We start from the raw sequence: 13590 nt of genomic DNA, 5'->3' as shown, positions 1-13590 counted from the left end.
AGACTAGTGATATTGCAAACGTCACAATGTCTATGTCAAGGCTATATGAACTCGCTTGTGCGCCATTTGCATCTTTAAATTACGTAACCATTACAATATTTTGATTCACTTTTTGTATGAAATGAATAAAATGTAATAATTAAAATGTACCGTGACATAGTGGCATCACTCGATAGCCGCCGGTAACCCACAGACACAGCCCACTGAGTTTCTCGCCGGATCTTCTCTGTGGGCCGCCTTTCCGATCCGGTGGTAGATTCTGCGAAGCACGGCTCTTGCTAGGGCCAGTGTTAGCAACACTCCCGGCTTGAGCCCCGTGAGCTCACCTACTAGCCCAGCGACACTCACATGGTTTCTCTAGAATTACGCAAATTATAATTTTGCCGGTTTGATTCGATTTATTACACGATGTCATTCCTTCCCTGTAGAAGTCAATCGTGAACATTTGTTGAGTACGTATTTCATTACAAAAATTCGTACCCGCCTGAGATTCGAACACCGATGCATCGCTCAACACGAATGTATCGGACGTCTTATCCTTTAGGCCGCGACGACTTACTTAGTGTTTCCGAGGACTATGATTTGTCGTTTTTGGTACAAGGTTTCTGACAGTTTCTGTAAACATTAAATAAGTTAAGGAAACTATTACTGTGGATGACGTTGGGGAAATTGTTTGTGGCTTAAAGTGGCCAGGAAGCATTGACTGTAAGGTATTCTTCTAAAAACTAGTTTGAAGAAGGACATTACACACAGTGCCGGTGTTTTTTATTTTTTTTATTGCTTAGATAGGTAGACGAGTTCACAGCCCACAGATATCTACAACGTAAAGGCCGCCATCCACCTTGAGATATGAGTTCTAAGGTCTCAGAATGGTTACAACGGCTGCCCCATCCTTTAAACCGAAACGTATTACTGCTTCACGCCAGAAATAGGCAGGGTGGTGGTACCTACCCGTGCGGACTCACAAGACCTTGTGGTCCAAGGTCCTACCACCAGTAAGCCTTGAAATATTATGAAATACCGAGTAAGCATCAAGCTGTCAATAAACTGACGCGATCTTTTAATTTTAATGTTTTTCATCGATTCGTTGCAGTGCGCATTTGTATGCATCTCACGAAAGATATTATTACAGAGACACGTTTTCGATACGTGCTAATTAAAGAGACATTTTGTAAATAAAAAAAATACAAATGCCCTTTTGTTTTAAATAACGTGAAAGAAATATAATATGTTTTTATTTCATACTATTGTCTCTCGTTAATGCTTCGTATTATGTTTAATATACCGAAAGATAAAAACAAAATATGTGTATGAATATTCCATTTTTATTCAAACATATTTTTATCGCTTAAAGTATTTTATCTCAACATTTTTTAAGTGGTGGGACTTTTCTATTTTAGTTGGTATTTACTGAGTGGCACAAAAGTTAGCGCCCGTGACTATTGACCCGAGGATCGTGGATTCGATTCTCACTTTTGGCAAACGCGCAAACTAATGTGATGAACATTTCGTGACGAAGTTCTTTTGCTCTTTTTCTGAGTATTTAATATGCAAACATATATTTATTTAAATGTGTATGAGTAGGTACGTCTATCAGTCTCTGGTTCCAACAGTAGATAGAATCCAAGTTTGGGGCCAGACGTGTGTGATTTGTCTCTGATAACTTAATTGTTTCATGGGAAATGAGATTCTATCATGATACCACCATAAGCCACAAGCCACCATAAGGCACAATACCTACGACAATAACCACTTAACACCAGATTAATCGTGAGCTTGTTCACCGATTCATGTGTTAAAAAAAAGATCATTTGTGTTACTACTGAAGTTGGAAGAATTGAGCCCACAGAAAACTTAACAGGAGAAAGTGCAGTTTTTCCCTACCTATAGCTTTGAGAGGCTATTTCAGCGTTACCCTAGCGTGTAGGTGAGCTCACGGGGCTCTAACCGGAGTGTTGCTAACACTGGCCCTAGCAAGAGCCGTGCTTCGCAGAATCTACCGCCGGATCGGAAACGCGACCCACTGAGAAGAACCGGCGAGTAACTCAGTGGGCTGTGTCCTATGGGTTAAGTGCAGTGGAAAAGCACCTTGGGCAATATTCGTCGCCGATTTTACTGACTTAATACTATATTATAAAACTAATTTACAGTTTAATTTCAATTAAAAAGAGTGCCGGAAGACTTAGACTTCGAATTCGTTTATTATATGAACATATTTATTTCCAGTCTCGCTAGAATGTATCTGCCAGGTGGATGGATTATCAGTGTGGATGGATCGGCATTGATAAATTGACGATAAATTCAAACATGATGTCCAGATGATTCGATAGATGGCGTTAAATCATATTTTTATCTATAACAATTGAATTTAATTTTGATTACATAATTTCTTCAATGACTTTCAATTATTGAATTGAGATTGAAATTGATAAAAGTAAGCTATCAATACAAACAATATTTCGAGGTTGTAGCGATTGACTGACTTTTTTTTGGGAAGTCAATAATGTTATCATTAAAATTTCGCAAATGTAAGTTGCATTTTGTGATATGTATTTTTTCCCCCTACCTAATCATTGTTAGCCTTAGGGGCTATTCCAACTTCGCGCGGACGGGTAGGTGAGTTTTCAAGGCTAACACTACATAGGCGGCACTGAAAATTTCGGAAATTAACGAAGTGACACAACATTACTATTTAAAAATGTATTTATTGTTTTTCGAAGTATTCTCCGCGAAATTTGACACATTTTTCCATACGATGGAACCAATCATTGAAGCTATCATTCCATTCGGAAGTTGGGGTCTCCAAAATGGCCGTTTTGTAGGCGTCCACAGCTTCTTCAGGTGATGAAAATCTCTGTCCACGCAATTTATTCTTTATTTTAGGGAAAGTATAGAAATCATTAGGGCTTAGGTCGGGGCTGTACGGCGGATGGTCTAATAATTCTATGTTTTCTTGCTCTAAAAACTCTTTTGTCCTGTGCGCGGTGTGAGAACTCGCATTGTCGTGATGGAGGATGATGCGGCGGTTGCAGTTCTCTTTACGGAGTTCAGAAACGACCTGTGGCAAACAAATGCTAGCATACCATTCTGCATTAACCGTTCTTTGTCCCTCAAGAGGAATAGTCGTAACATGGCCGGTTTTGGAGACAAACGTGGCCACCATTTTTTTTGCAACACTCCGTGAACGAACAATTTTTGTTGGCTTTAACTCATTTTCGAACACCCAAACTCGCTACTGGTTTTTTGTTTCGGGTTCGTACGCGTATATCCAGGATTCGTCACCTGATACAATGTTGTATACAGCATTAGAGGATCCTGCGTGGAATCTTTCGAGAGTTCTGCCGCACCAAGTAACGCGAGCCGCTTTTTGTTCTTCACAGAGCGAATGCGGTATCCATCAGGAAAACAACTTTTTTACACCTAATTGTTCATGCAAGATTATTTGTATTTGACTCATGCCAATGTCTAAAGTTGCCTGAATTTCGCGGTATGTCACATGTCGATCTTCCTCAATCAGCTTACGCACAGCATCAACGTTTTCTTGGGTGACTGCAGTTTTTGGACGACCTTGTCGGGGATCATCACTGAGCCTGACACGTCCACGTTGAAACTCAGCAAACCAGCGATAAATTGTGGTTTTGGATGGGGCTTCATCACCAAATGCAGAAATGATCCGGTCAATACACTGTTTTTGTGTTAAACCACTTCGGAAGTCATAATAAATCATCGCTCTTGAATTTTCTCGAGTCAATTCCATTTTCTCAGCGACTAAACAAGTTTGACAAAACCTCGTGACAAGACCGAGAATCTTTTTTAAAATAAATAAATGGTATTCGATTTTTAAAACCAAGGAGTTTTCAATTAAAAAGATTTTAATATGACAGGAACAGTGGAAATATTCCATTCCCGATACTTTTAGTACAGCCCTCGTAACCCTAGCAAGAGCAGTGCTTTGCTGAATCTACTACCGGATCGGAATCGCGACCCACTGAGAAGACCCGGCGAGAAACTCAATGGGTTGTGTCTATGGGCTAGTTTGCACATCGAACTCTTCGTCGGAGTCGACGAGTTCGACGTGGACGGTGACCGGTATGTTTTTTAGCACATTTAAGTAAGGTAACATAAAGTAACATAAAAAACAAAAGATTTTATTAGTGAAGTTATACTTCTTTAGGCGCGTTATGAAAAATTGATGAGAGTGAAATTTTACGATGCGCGCGCTCCGTGACACAAAATTAACAGAATGAAGTTGCCCACTAAATCGCTCATTACAATACGACCGACGTAACTTGGCGAGTCTGAATATAGCCGCAGGTGAACTTTCCGAACCGTACCGAGAATTACCGCATTTATACGATGTCAAGAAAAGGGATGTCCAATATGCGTGTTTGAGGATGTTGTTTAATCGATTTTTATTCAAATTGATTAAAATTTAAATAAGTAAAAAAGGAATAAATTTAATAAAAATAAAGTATAACTTCTTACGCGCGTACATAAGTACAAGCACCCTTTTTTATTTTATTGCCTTGTAGACAGACGAGCATACGGCCCACCCGACGGTGAGTGGTTTTCGTCACTCATGAACGTCACCAATGCCAGAGGCACGACTATACAGCTGTCTATCGCGAAACCAATTTGAGAAATTCCTTATATAAAGGCAGTTACAAAAATTTATAATTTAATTTATCCATATCATCAAAAAATGTTAGGCACATTACCTTGCATCTACATTCATTAAAACCTGCAAAAATAAGACGGGCGAACGAGCTCGCGGCCCACCTGATGTTAAGTGGACACGGAAGTCATAGACATCAACAAAGTAAATGCCGCCATCCACCTTGAAACAAGAGTACTAAGGTCTTAGTTTTTCTGTACAACGTCTGCCCCGCCCTTCAAACCGAAACGCATTACTGCTTCACGGCAGAAATAGGCAGGGTGATTATGCCTACCTGTGCGGACTCACAAGGGGTCCTACCACCTGTGTCAAGTGTAATTCAGATTACGACTTTATGTCTGAAGGTGGATTGGCATGGTGACCACTTAATACCAAAACGCTATCCATATATTGTGTGAGTCTGCCTTACTCGTATAAATATAAATTATCCGTAGATATTCACTTTATAATCAAAAATGACTCGCTTAAATCGTGTTTGTGCTTTGGTTTGCATATAATATCAGTACGACGCGGCGACGCTCGCGGCCACGTAATTTCATTGAAAAACCGTCTTTATATTTTGTGACATACTTTATTCTGTGACATCTATGATCTATATATTAATACGTGAAGCAAAAACTTTGTATCCCTTTTTAGGAAAATCGCGCGGACGGAGAAGTATAAAATTTCTCACACTCATAGAGAATATAGAGAAGGAGTGCACAATGCTAATAATTTTTTTTAAATAATGCATAAAAATACATTAAAACAATAAAGAAAACATTACACACACTACAATGTATTTGACACACGCACGCATGCAATCAGCATACTATGTGTTTATTGTCAAACTTTTCTTATGGCTTTTGGTCTGTGGTCTAATTGAGAGAAAGATTAAATATTGTTTGTCCTTGTTAATATTTGTCTAAAGTGTAGTCTTAGCGAAATTTGTGAAGAAGTAGAATAGTTTTTGACAATAGAATCTTAACAGTGTTTATACAAACTTATAATTTCAATTAATTATAGTCGAACTTCGACTACCGGGGGACCACTAGTTTTCAAAATTGCATAGATTTCTTTTGAAACGCAATAACATTTTTAGTATTTTCCTGTGATGATCGTATCGGGGGGAACCACGTTATAATACACTTCACGTATTTATTATTCATGCATTAGCATATTAAAAGAACGCATGTCCCGTTTGTGTGAATACGAAAACCGCATTACGTTCCTCGATTGCAAAGTTGATTTAATGTTAAGCCGGTTTTGAACATACGACCTTCTAGATTCAACGTGTTTATCGTCATGTAGATGTAAAACGCGAATGTGTGTGAGCACGTAGGTTATTGTGACGCATGTCTGACTTAGCAGTGTAGTTCCGGATTAACCGAAGTACTGATAATGATTTATACAAGGAGGTTTTCCTCGTAAGAATGTCGGCGATCATGTTATATGAGAGCACTTCTCATGATAATCGATTTCAACCGCTCTCGCGTTGATAGTGTCATTCGAATCAATCGCTCGATTGTTAAGGCTGTTTCTACTCCCGATCCACTAACGGTGCTTTTAGGTACCCCAAGTACCGGTCATCTTTTTTTTCCCTACCTAAGCTGATAGCCTTGAGAGGCTATTTCAGCGCTACCTTAAGTATTAGGTGAGCTCGTGGGGTTCAAACTTGACGACGTTGCTAACGCGAACCCTACTACTACTTACTAGAATAGGTAAAAAAAAGGCTATTTCTGCTTAGTTTCAAAATGACGAATACCTAGTATTTCAAGAATCATTCGCGAAGCAGCTACCCTTGAGTTTGATCTCCGGAGGGGCTCGATGGATGTTAGCAAATCCATTCCCTACTGAGCCTTTGTTCGCTCAACTGTCCTGATGAAACTGTAAAGGCCCCGGGGCCACTAGTAATCCTATCATTTAAAAAAAACTAGTATTTAAAATTTTTTGGGTATACATAAACGATGAGTACCGTATCCTATAGTCCAACTAGAAAAGAACACTAGTAATGTCAGCCGCATATAGTATTTCGAAAAATACTTTTTTCTTGCTATATAAATTAACACGTTTTAAAATAACTAGGTACTTCTAAGAAATCGTTTACTGAAAACAGCATATTACTTTTACGAATCAATGTGACACATTATTGTTTAATTATCATTATCATTACCGATTCGGAATCACCGGGATGAATCAACAAAAAACTTATCAAGTACTGATGATAATACAATAATTTAATTATTTTCGAACTCTGGTCCACTATTCAAACATGAAGGTATGATTGGGAATAGACAGCGGTGTGGTTGCGTCACAGTAATTATGCAGATTACTATACTATGACGTTTTGATTTTTATTACATGATGTTCGTTCCTTCTAGAAGTTATCAGAAAGCGTATTGGAAGTCAGAACAATGCGGTGTTTCGTAACGATCTGAGGCTGGGATATTATTTATTCGCAACACTCGTACATTCGTATCTTACACAGTTAAAAAATGTTATTTTTTAATTAATAATTTCGAATAAATAACAAAATCTTCATACAAAATAAGTACGTTATAATATTTATATTTATTTACATTCATATTCGTTTGATTTTATGTATCGACATGTTAAGTACTTTATGTCTAGCGCGCGAGTGTAATAAAAAATGTACGAAACTCTGTATGAACTTTTAAAACACAGTAAGACACTGGAAGTAAGTGTATTTTATTTCAAATTCACGAACACAATAAATACACAGAAATACACAGAAATAAATACACAGAGATACATCGTCGAGAGTTGCATAAATAAAACGTTCACCTTTGTCCTGCCTTGACCATGACCATGGACACGTCAATAAACTCGGCGCTGGCAATAACGACATCGCATAGATTTCTTAAAAGATAGCTTGATCCATAGACCTTACTTCAGTGGCTTGATCCATGCTCGATCTCTGCAACATATGTCAAACTGACATTCCTAGGGTTTCCAGGATATAAAAAAAATCGACAAACAATATCGACGTTTCTTACTATTATCTATGCTAATGTAATTTATAAATGGATTTAATTTAATTACAAACGTTACTAAACTAAACGAATAATTTAACATAAAATACATTTATTCTCTTAAATGAGTAGACCCCAAATCCAGATTTGAATCAGTTTCTGAATCGCTAAAACAATCTTGTAAAATTATAAACTCTTACTCTTGTTCGCAAATATTATCAAATCGGACGTCCCGCTGCTAGTCTTCTTCCATTAGTTTTCTGCATTTCGTTACCACATTCCAGCAGTCTTCTGCAGATACATTGTCGACTGAACTTTTTAACAACTGCAACATTTTATTTGCCGTGAAAGGCGGTATTGTGTTGTGTCTGGCAGCGTAACCTTACAAGAAAACATATTTTTACTAAGATTAATATACAGTAGTTAATACTTAAAGTACCTATCTAACTGGAATTTCAAAGGGGTGTCTAGGCGCTGCGGTATACAATAAAAAAATTGCTACAATAATGCATATATGCGATAATGAGTTTGTTTGATACACTTTCACCTCTTAGCTTCTTTGCCGATCATCGTGAAGTCATTAACTTCAGACAAAGGTACATAAGAGATGCATACGCTACCTTTCATCCATAACACAGTCAAATTCTCGAGGGATTTTTTTTCCTACAGTAAAGCAAGCGAAGCCCCATGTAAAATCTAGTACTTTACAAAAATATAATATTATACAAAAATTATATTGAGTCGAAACTACCTAAATTAACTTTTGCTAAATTAAATGATCCGATCTTTTCTTTTATTACACTAATCCAGATTTTAAAACATCGATGCTGTCTGACAGCAATAGTCGAAACGCTGCGACTGACGACTAAAAATTACATTTTTTTTATTGCTTAGATATGTGAACGAGCTCACAGCCCACCTGGTGTTAAGTGGTTACTGGAGCCCATAGACATCTACAACGTAAATGCGCCATACACCTTGAGACGTAAGTTCTAAGGTCTCAGTATAGTTACAACGGCTGCCCCACCCTTCAAACCGAAACGCATTACTGTTTCACGGCAGAAATAGACCGGGCGGTGGTATCTACCCGTGCGGACTCACAAGAGGTCCTACCACCAGTAATTTGACTAGAGTAATACATTATAAGAATACACAAACGTATGAAATTGTCATAATCTAGATCACGACACGTGCCTTTGCCTTAGAATACCGGAACGTGATTTTGTTTATTAAACAAACAAACCATTAAGTTAATTCGTATTTAATGACTAAATAGTAGCGAGTAAAAACGTGGGCCGATTTAAAATCTACGTCTGAATTATATGTAGCCTTCGAAACATTAGCAGACGTTGAAGCAGAGTCTAAAAAAACGTGTTTTGATTTACCCATTTGATGCGTCAGACTTGTTACGTTCCTATATTATTGTTGTTGTTAAAATTATTGCTTAGATGAGTGAAGGAGCTCACGGCCTAACCGGTGTTGAGTGGTTACTGAAGCTCATAAGCATCAACAACGTAAGTACCACCACCTACCTTCAGACATGAATTATCAGTCTCCGTTTTGCAATACAACGGTATCATCACTTGAAACCGAATCGAAACCCATTACTGCTGCAGAAATGACCAGATTGGTGATACTACAAAAGACGTTAAACCACCAGCAGTCTTTATATTTGTATATTATGCATAAATATTTATGATGAAATTTTTATTTCGGTTTGCTGGTGAGACCGGAGATTTCGAATTATGTCTTTGAAAACTGTCATCGGTATTCGCGTTATGGTGTAAATTGGCCATAGCCAATATTTGACAATAGGCGGACCGTTACCTCGCCTATTAATTAAGCAAATACACAGTAAAAACAACTAGATAAGCCCGGCCACGCGTCGCTGTATCTATCGCGAAATACGACACTGAATACACCCATTTGTCGGAATTATTCACTAAAACCATTAACAAAGCCATAGATGATATTATACTTTATATCTTCTTCTTCTCAGTAGTACACTGCTGGCGGAGTGGTCGTGCTTATGTATGTCTTATTGCTTGGTTGCGGCTTTTGCGAGGCTGGATATTTTATATGGATACCAGTGAAAGTTACGCATCGCTGGAAGGATCGTTTGAAGACATCAAAAGATATCGATGGACTCGATCGAGCCATTCTCAAGTGCCATGCGTTCGGCAAATGTTTTTTTATAAATCTTATAATATATTAAGTGTATGCTTACCATAAAGAAATTAATCTACTGAGTTTCTCGCCGGATCTTCTCAGTGTACCGCGATTCCGATCAGGTGGTGGATTGAGCGAAGCCCTACCTACATCTGGTGAAGCTAGCACGTGTGTACGAGTATATTTACTAGTGGTAGGACGTCTTGCGCGTCCGCATGGGTAGGTACCACCACTTTGCCTATTTCTGCCGTGAAGCAGTAATGCGTTTCGGTTTGAAGGGCGGGGCAGACATTGTACTGTACAAACTGAGACCTTAAAACTCATATCTCAAGGTGGGTGGCGGTATTTACGCTGTAGATGTCTATGGGCTCTGGTAACCACTTTACAACAGGTGGGCCGTGAGCTCGTTCACCAACCTAAGCAATATAAAACTATAAAAATATCGATACAGAAGATTAGAAAATCTAAGTGAAATATAGGTTCTTTAACACACTTTAGTCCAGTGCCTCTTTCTGTTACGGGTCCATCTCGCATTCCAGTTTGAAGGGTGAGACAGCCATTGTACCAAAAAACAGAATGATTCCTCGACTAAATGTTTTCGGATGGCGGTATTCATGTCATAATTTCTACGGTCTCCCAAAACCCAACAGCGTCGTTAAGACAATCTTACGGTCCAACTCGTGCGACTCACTAATTACTTTAGTAATTACAGATAGACTTGTGGTTTAGAGTTAGATAGAGAGTTAAATAGTTGGCGACAAAAATAGGTAAGACAGTCAGTACCGCTATATCATATAGTTTTAAAGTATAAAGTGTTACTACTAGCTACGTTTGAAATCCCTGTGGTCTAAAGGATATAAAGCCCGGTGCATTCATATTCGAATTATCTATGATATGAGCGAAATATATTTAAAATCATATATCATATACGTAATATATTATTTACCTAATTACAGTTGGTTTTGTTTAGGCGTCTTTTAGGTACAATTACCTTGTTAATTCCTGCCGTGAAGCTGTAATGCATTTCGTTTTGAAGGGTGGGACAGCTGTTGTACAATAGAACAGAGAATTAGAGCTCATGTCTCATGGCGGGTGATTGTAATTACGTTATCTTTGGGTTCCCGTAACTACTTAACAACGGACGGGTCGTGAGTTCGTTCACCGTCTAAGCAATGAAAAATAAAAAAGTTTCCTTGAACGTTTTGTCTTATGATATTTTCAAAGATTCTTGTTGTATCACTGCTTTATTAAAAACAATTTATTCGCTTTAGTAGTTCAACTAAAGCGCTAAATGTTATTATTTAACTCTATTAAGAACAATTTAAGTATCAGAAATATGGGAATTCACGAATTCATATCCTCGGCATCGCTGTTTGGTCAGTATTAATTAACATTTGCAAAATCAGCAAAATACCTACAATTAGATAAAACCCTCAAGGCTCCAAAATAACTTGTTTTTAATAAAGCAGCGATACAACAAGAGTCTTTGATATTTATAAGACAAAATGTTCAAGGAAAAACATGGGAACATAATCCTTGACTATAAAAGCGATCAAGTTTAATTTTTGTGTCCAGTGTCGCGTCAAGTCGCGTGGACTTCAAATGTGAATTGACCTCGAGAAAAGTCATTTTTGAATTGAATTTTGTGTACATAGTTTGGTTTTTTTGATAACAAAAAAAAATGGTGCAAATGGATCCGATTTTAGTTACAATGAAAAGTGTTCCGAATGATTTTTACACTGATGTGAGTAGATTGTATTGTTTTGATATATTTATGTAGGGTGAGCCGGCCATTTTGTTGTTCTCGGAAAAATGCCTTTCGTGATTCGTGTAATTTCTCAGCTCTTCCAAATTCGTTTTTTAAATTTTGAAGATGGGTAACTGGGGTTGTGGTTTAAAGTGAACTGTCAAGCTTAATAGCAAAAAGAACAAACACCTCTGGGCCACGGAATAGTTTATTTGAAATTTACAGAAACAGTAAAAATGATCTAATGATGAGCAATTCACGAAATCAGTAAAAAACTAAAATTACAACACCATATTATTTTTTTATAACTTGAAATTGACACATTTGAATAAATAATTACATAATTACATAATTTATAATTTTAAAACCAAAGTGGAAATATGAATTCAATAAACTATTGAAAACAAATGTACATTTACAAAACCATTTGTTTTTTCCCTCTGGGCAACTCTTTCATCGGTTTAATTGATTTTATTAGATTAATATTAATTAATCTTAGATTAACAACTTTGACGGTCTAATCTCGCGTTCATTATTTTTGACTAATTACTGGTGGTAGGACGTCTTGTGAGTCCGCACAGGTAGGCTATCTGCCTATAAATACCGTGAAGCAGTAATGCATTTCGGCTTGAAGGGTGGGGCAGTCGTTGTACTATACAAACTGAGGCCTTAGAACTCATATCTCGTAATCGAAGAGTTCAACGAGGACGGTTATCTCTGCTTAAGGGACCTAAAAGCACCGAGAATGGATCCGGTAGTGTAAGATTGGATCCGGTAAGTGTCACATTCCCGATCCTGCGGACAGAATGGAAAGCAGTCGACGTCGCCCAAAACACGTCATCTCGGATCCCCCCGATCCACTAACGGTGCTTCTAGGTACTTCAAGCACCGGTCACCGTTCTCGTCGAACCCGTCGCTTGCGACGAAGGGCTCGATGAATAAATTAACTCTCAGACACAGCCCACTGAGTTTCTCGCCGGATCTTCTCAGTGGGTCGCGTTTCTGATCCGGTGGTAGATTCTGCGAAGCACGGCTCTTGCTAGGGTTCGTGTTAGCATCGTCGTCAGGTTTGAGCCCCGTGAGCTCACCTACTAGTTACGGTTACGCTGGAATAGCCTCTCTAGGCTACCAGCTTAGGTAGGATATAAAAAAAAAAGGTAAGTGTCCCACCCTACGACTCGGAAAGCAAGGTTGCGTCGCGACAGAAACAATCAGGGTTGTGGGACCCCACTATTTACGTACGATTATTTGGTGAAGAAGCGTTTTAACAGATACTTTTGTTTTGTTTCACTTCTTTTTTTTATTGCTTAGATGGGTGGACGAGCTCACAGCCCACCTGGTGTTAAGTGGTTACTGGGGCCCATAGACATCTACAACATAAATGCGCCACCCACCTTGAGATATAAGTTCTAAGATATCAGTATAGTTACTTCGTTCAACAAACAATTTTTTTCCTACCTATTCTAGTAACCTCAAGGGGTTATTCTAGTTTCACCGAACTAGTAGCTCGCAGGGTTCAAACCTGACCACGTTGCTAACACGAACCCTAGCAAGAGCCGTGCTTCGCAGAATCTACCACCGGATTGGAAACGCGACCCACTGAGAAGATCCGGCGAGAAACTCAGTAGGCTGTCTGTGTCTGTGGGTTAGTTTACTCGCCGAGCCCTTCGTCGCGAAAAAATAAAGGGAAATTAATTTGACTCGATTTTTCCCTCATTGATGAACATTTATTTTATATTCTGTGTCATTTGATCCTCAAAGTTAGATAACGTGAACCGAATTGTGAACGCACTGTAACTTTCCACACGTACCTACTTTATAGTCGACTTTTAAAAACGTATGATAAAACTATGTGGGGTCTATATCAGCACACACGGTTTTTTGGGTCGCACGCCTTAGGGGCGGGTAGACGGAGCATTCTAAGTTCTATAACTTCCCGGTCAGGTATCCGTGTCCAAGTCTTGGATGAAACAGAACTCAACCAAGACAGGCGGGGGGAATGTGACACCTTCCGCGGAGGGCGTCCC

General features: G+C 38.5%; 1 protein-coding gene across 3 annotated transcripts in view; it reads left to right on the top strand.

Moving 5' to 3' along the window:
* nebu (solute carrier family 2 member nebulosa) overlaps nucleotides 1-13590 on the top strand; it is a 55154-nt gene that overhangs the window by 18067 nt on the left and 23497 nt on the right. Inside the window, exon 1 of one of the 3 annotated variants that reach the window (XM_089731137.1) lies at nucleotides 11381-11560. The exons of the other annotated variants lie outside the window; for them this stretch is intronic. Within the exon in view, the coding sequence (XP_089587263.1) occupies nucleotides 11498-11560 (63 nt within the window). The 5' untranslated portion in view covers nucleotides 11381-11497. Of the gene's footprint in view, nucleotides 1-11380; nucleotides 11561-13590 lie in introns of those variants that run through there. 3 annotated transcript variants of the gene reach the window in all.

The sequence above is a fragment of the Bombyx mandarina genome, chromosome 11, assembly GCF_030267445.1.
Source record: "Bombyx mandarina strain Sakado chromosome 11, ASM3026744v2".
Lineage (NCBI taxonomy): Eukaryota > Metazoa > Arthropoda > Insecta > Lepidoptera > Bombycidae > Bombyx > Bombyx mandarina.
The sequence above is the reverse complement of the archived record's forward strand: the minus strand, read 5'-3'. Positions and strand labels throughout refer to the sequence as shown.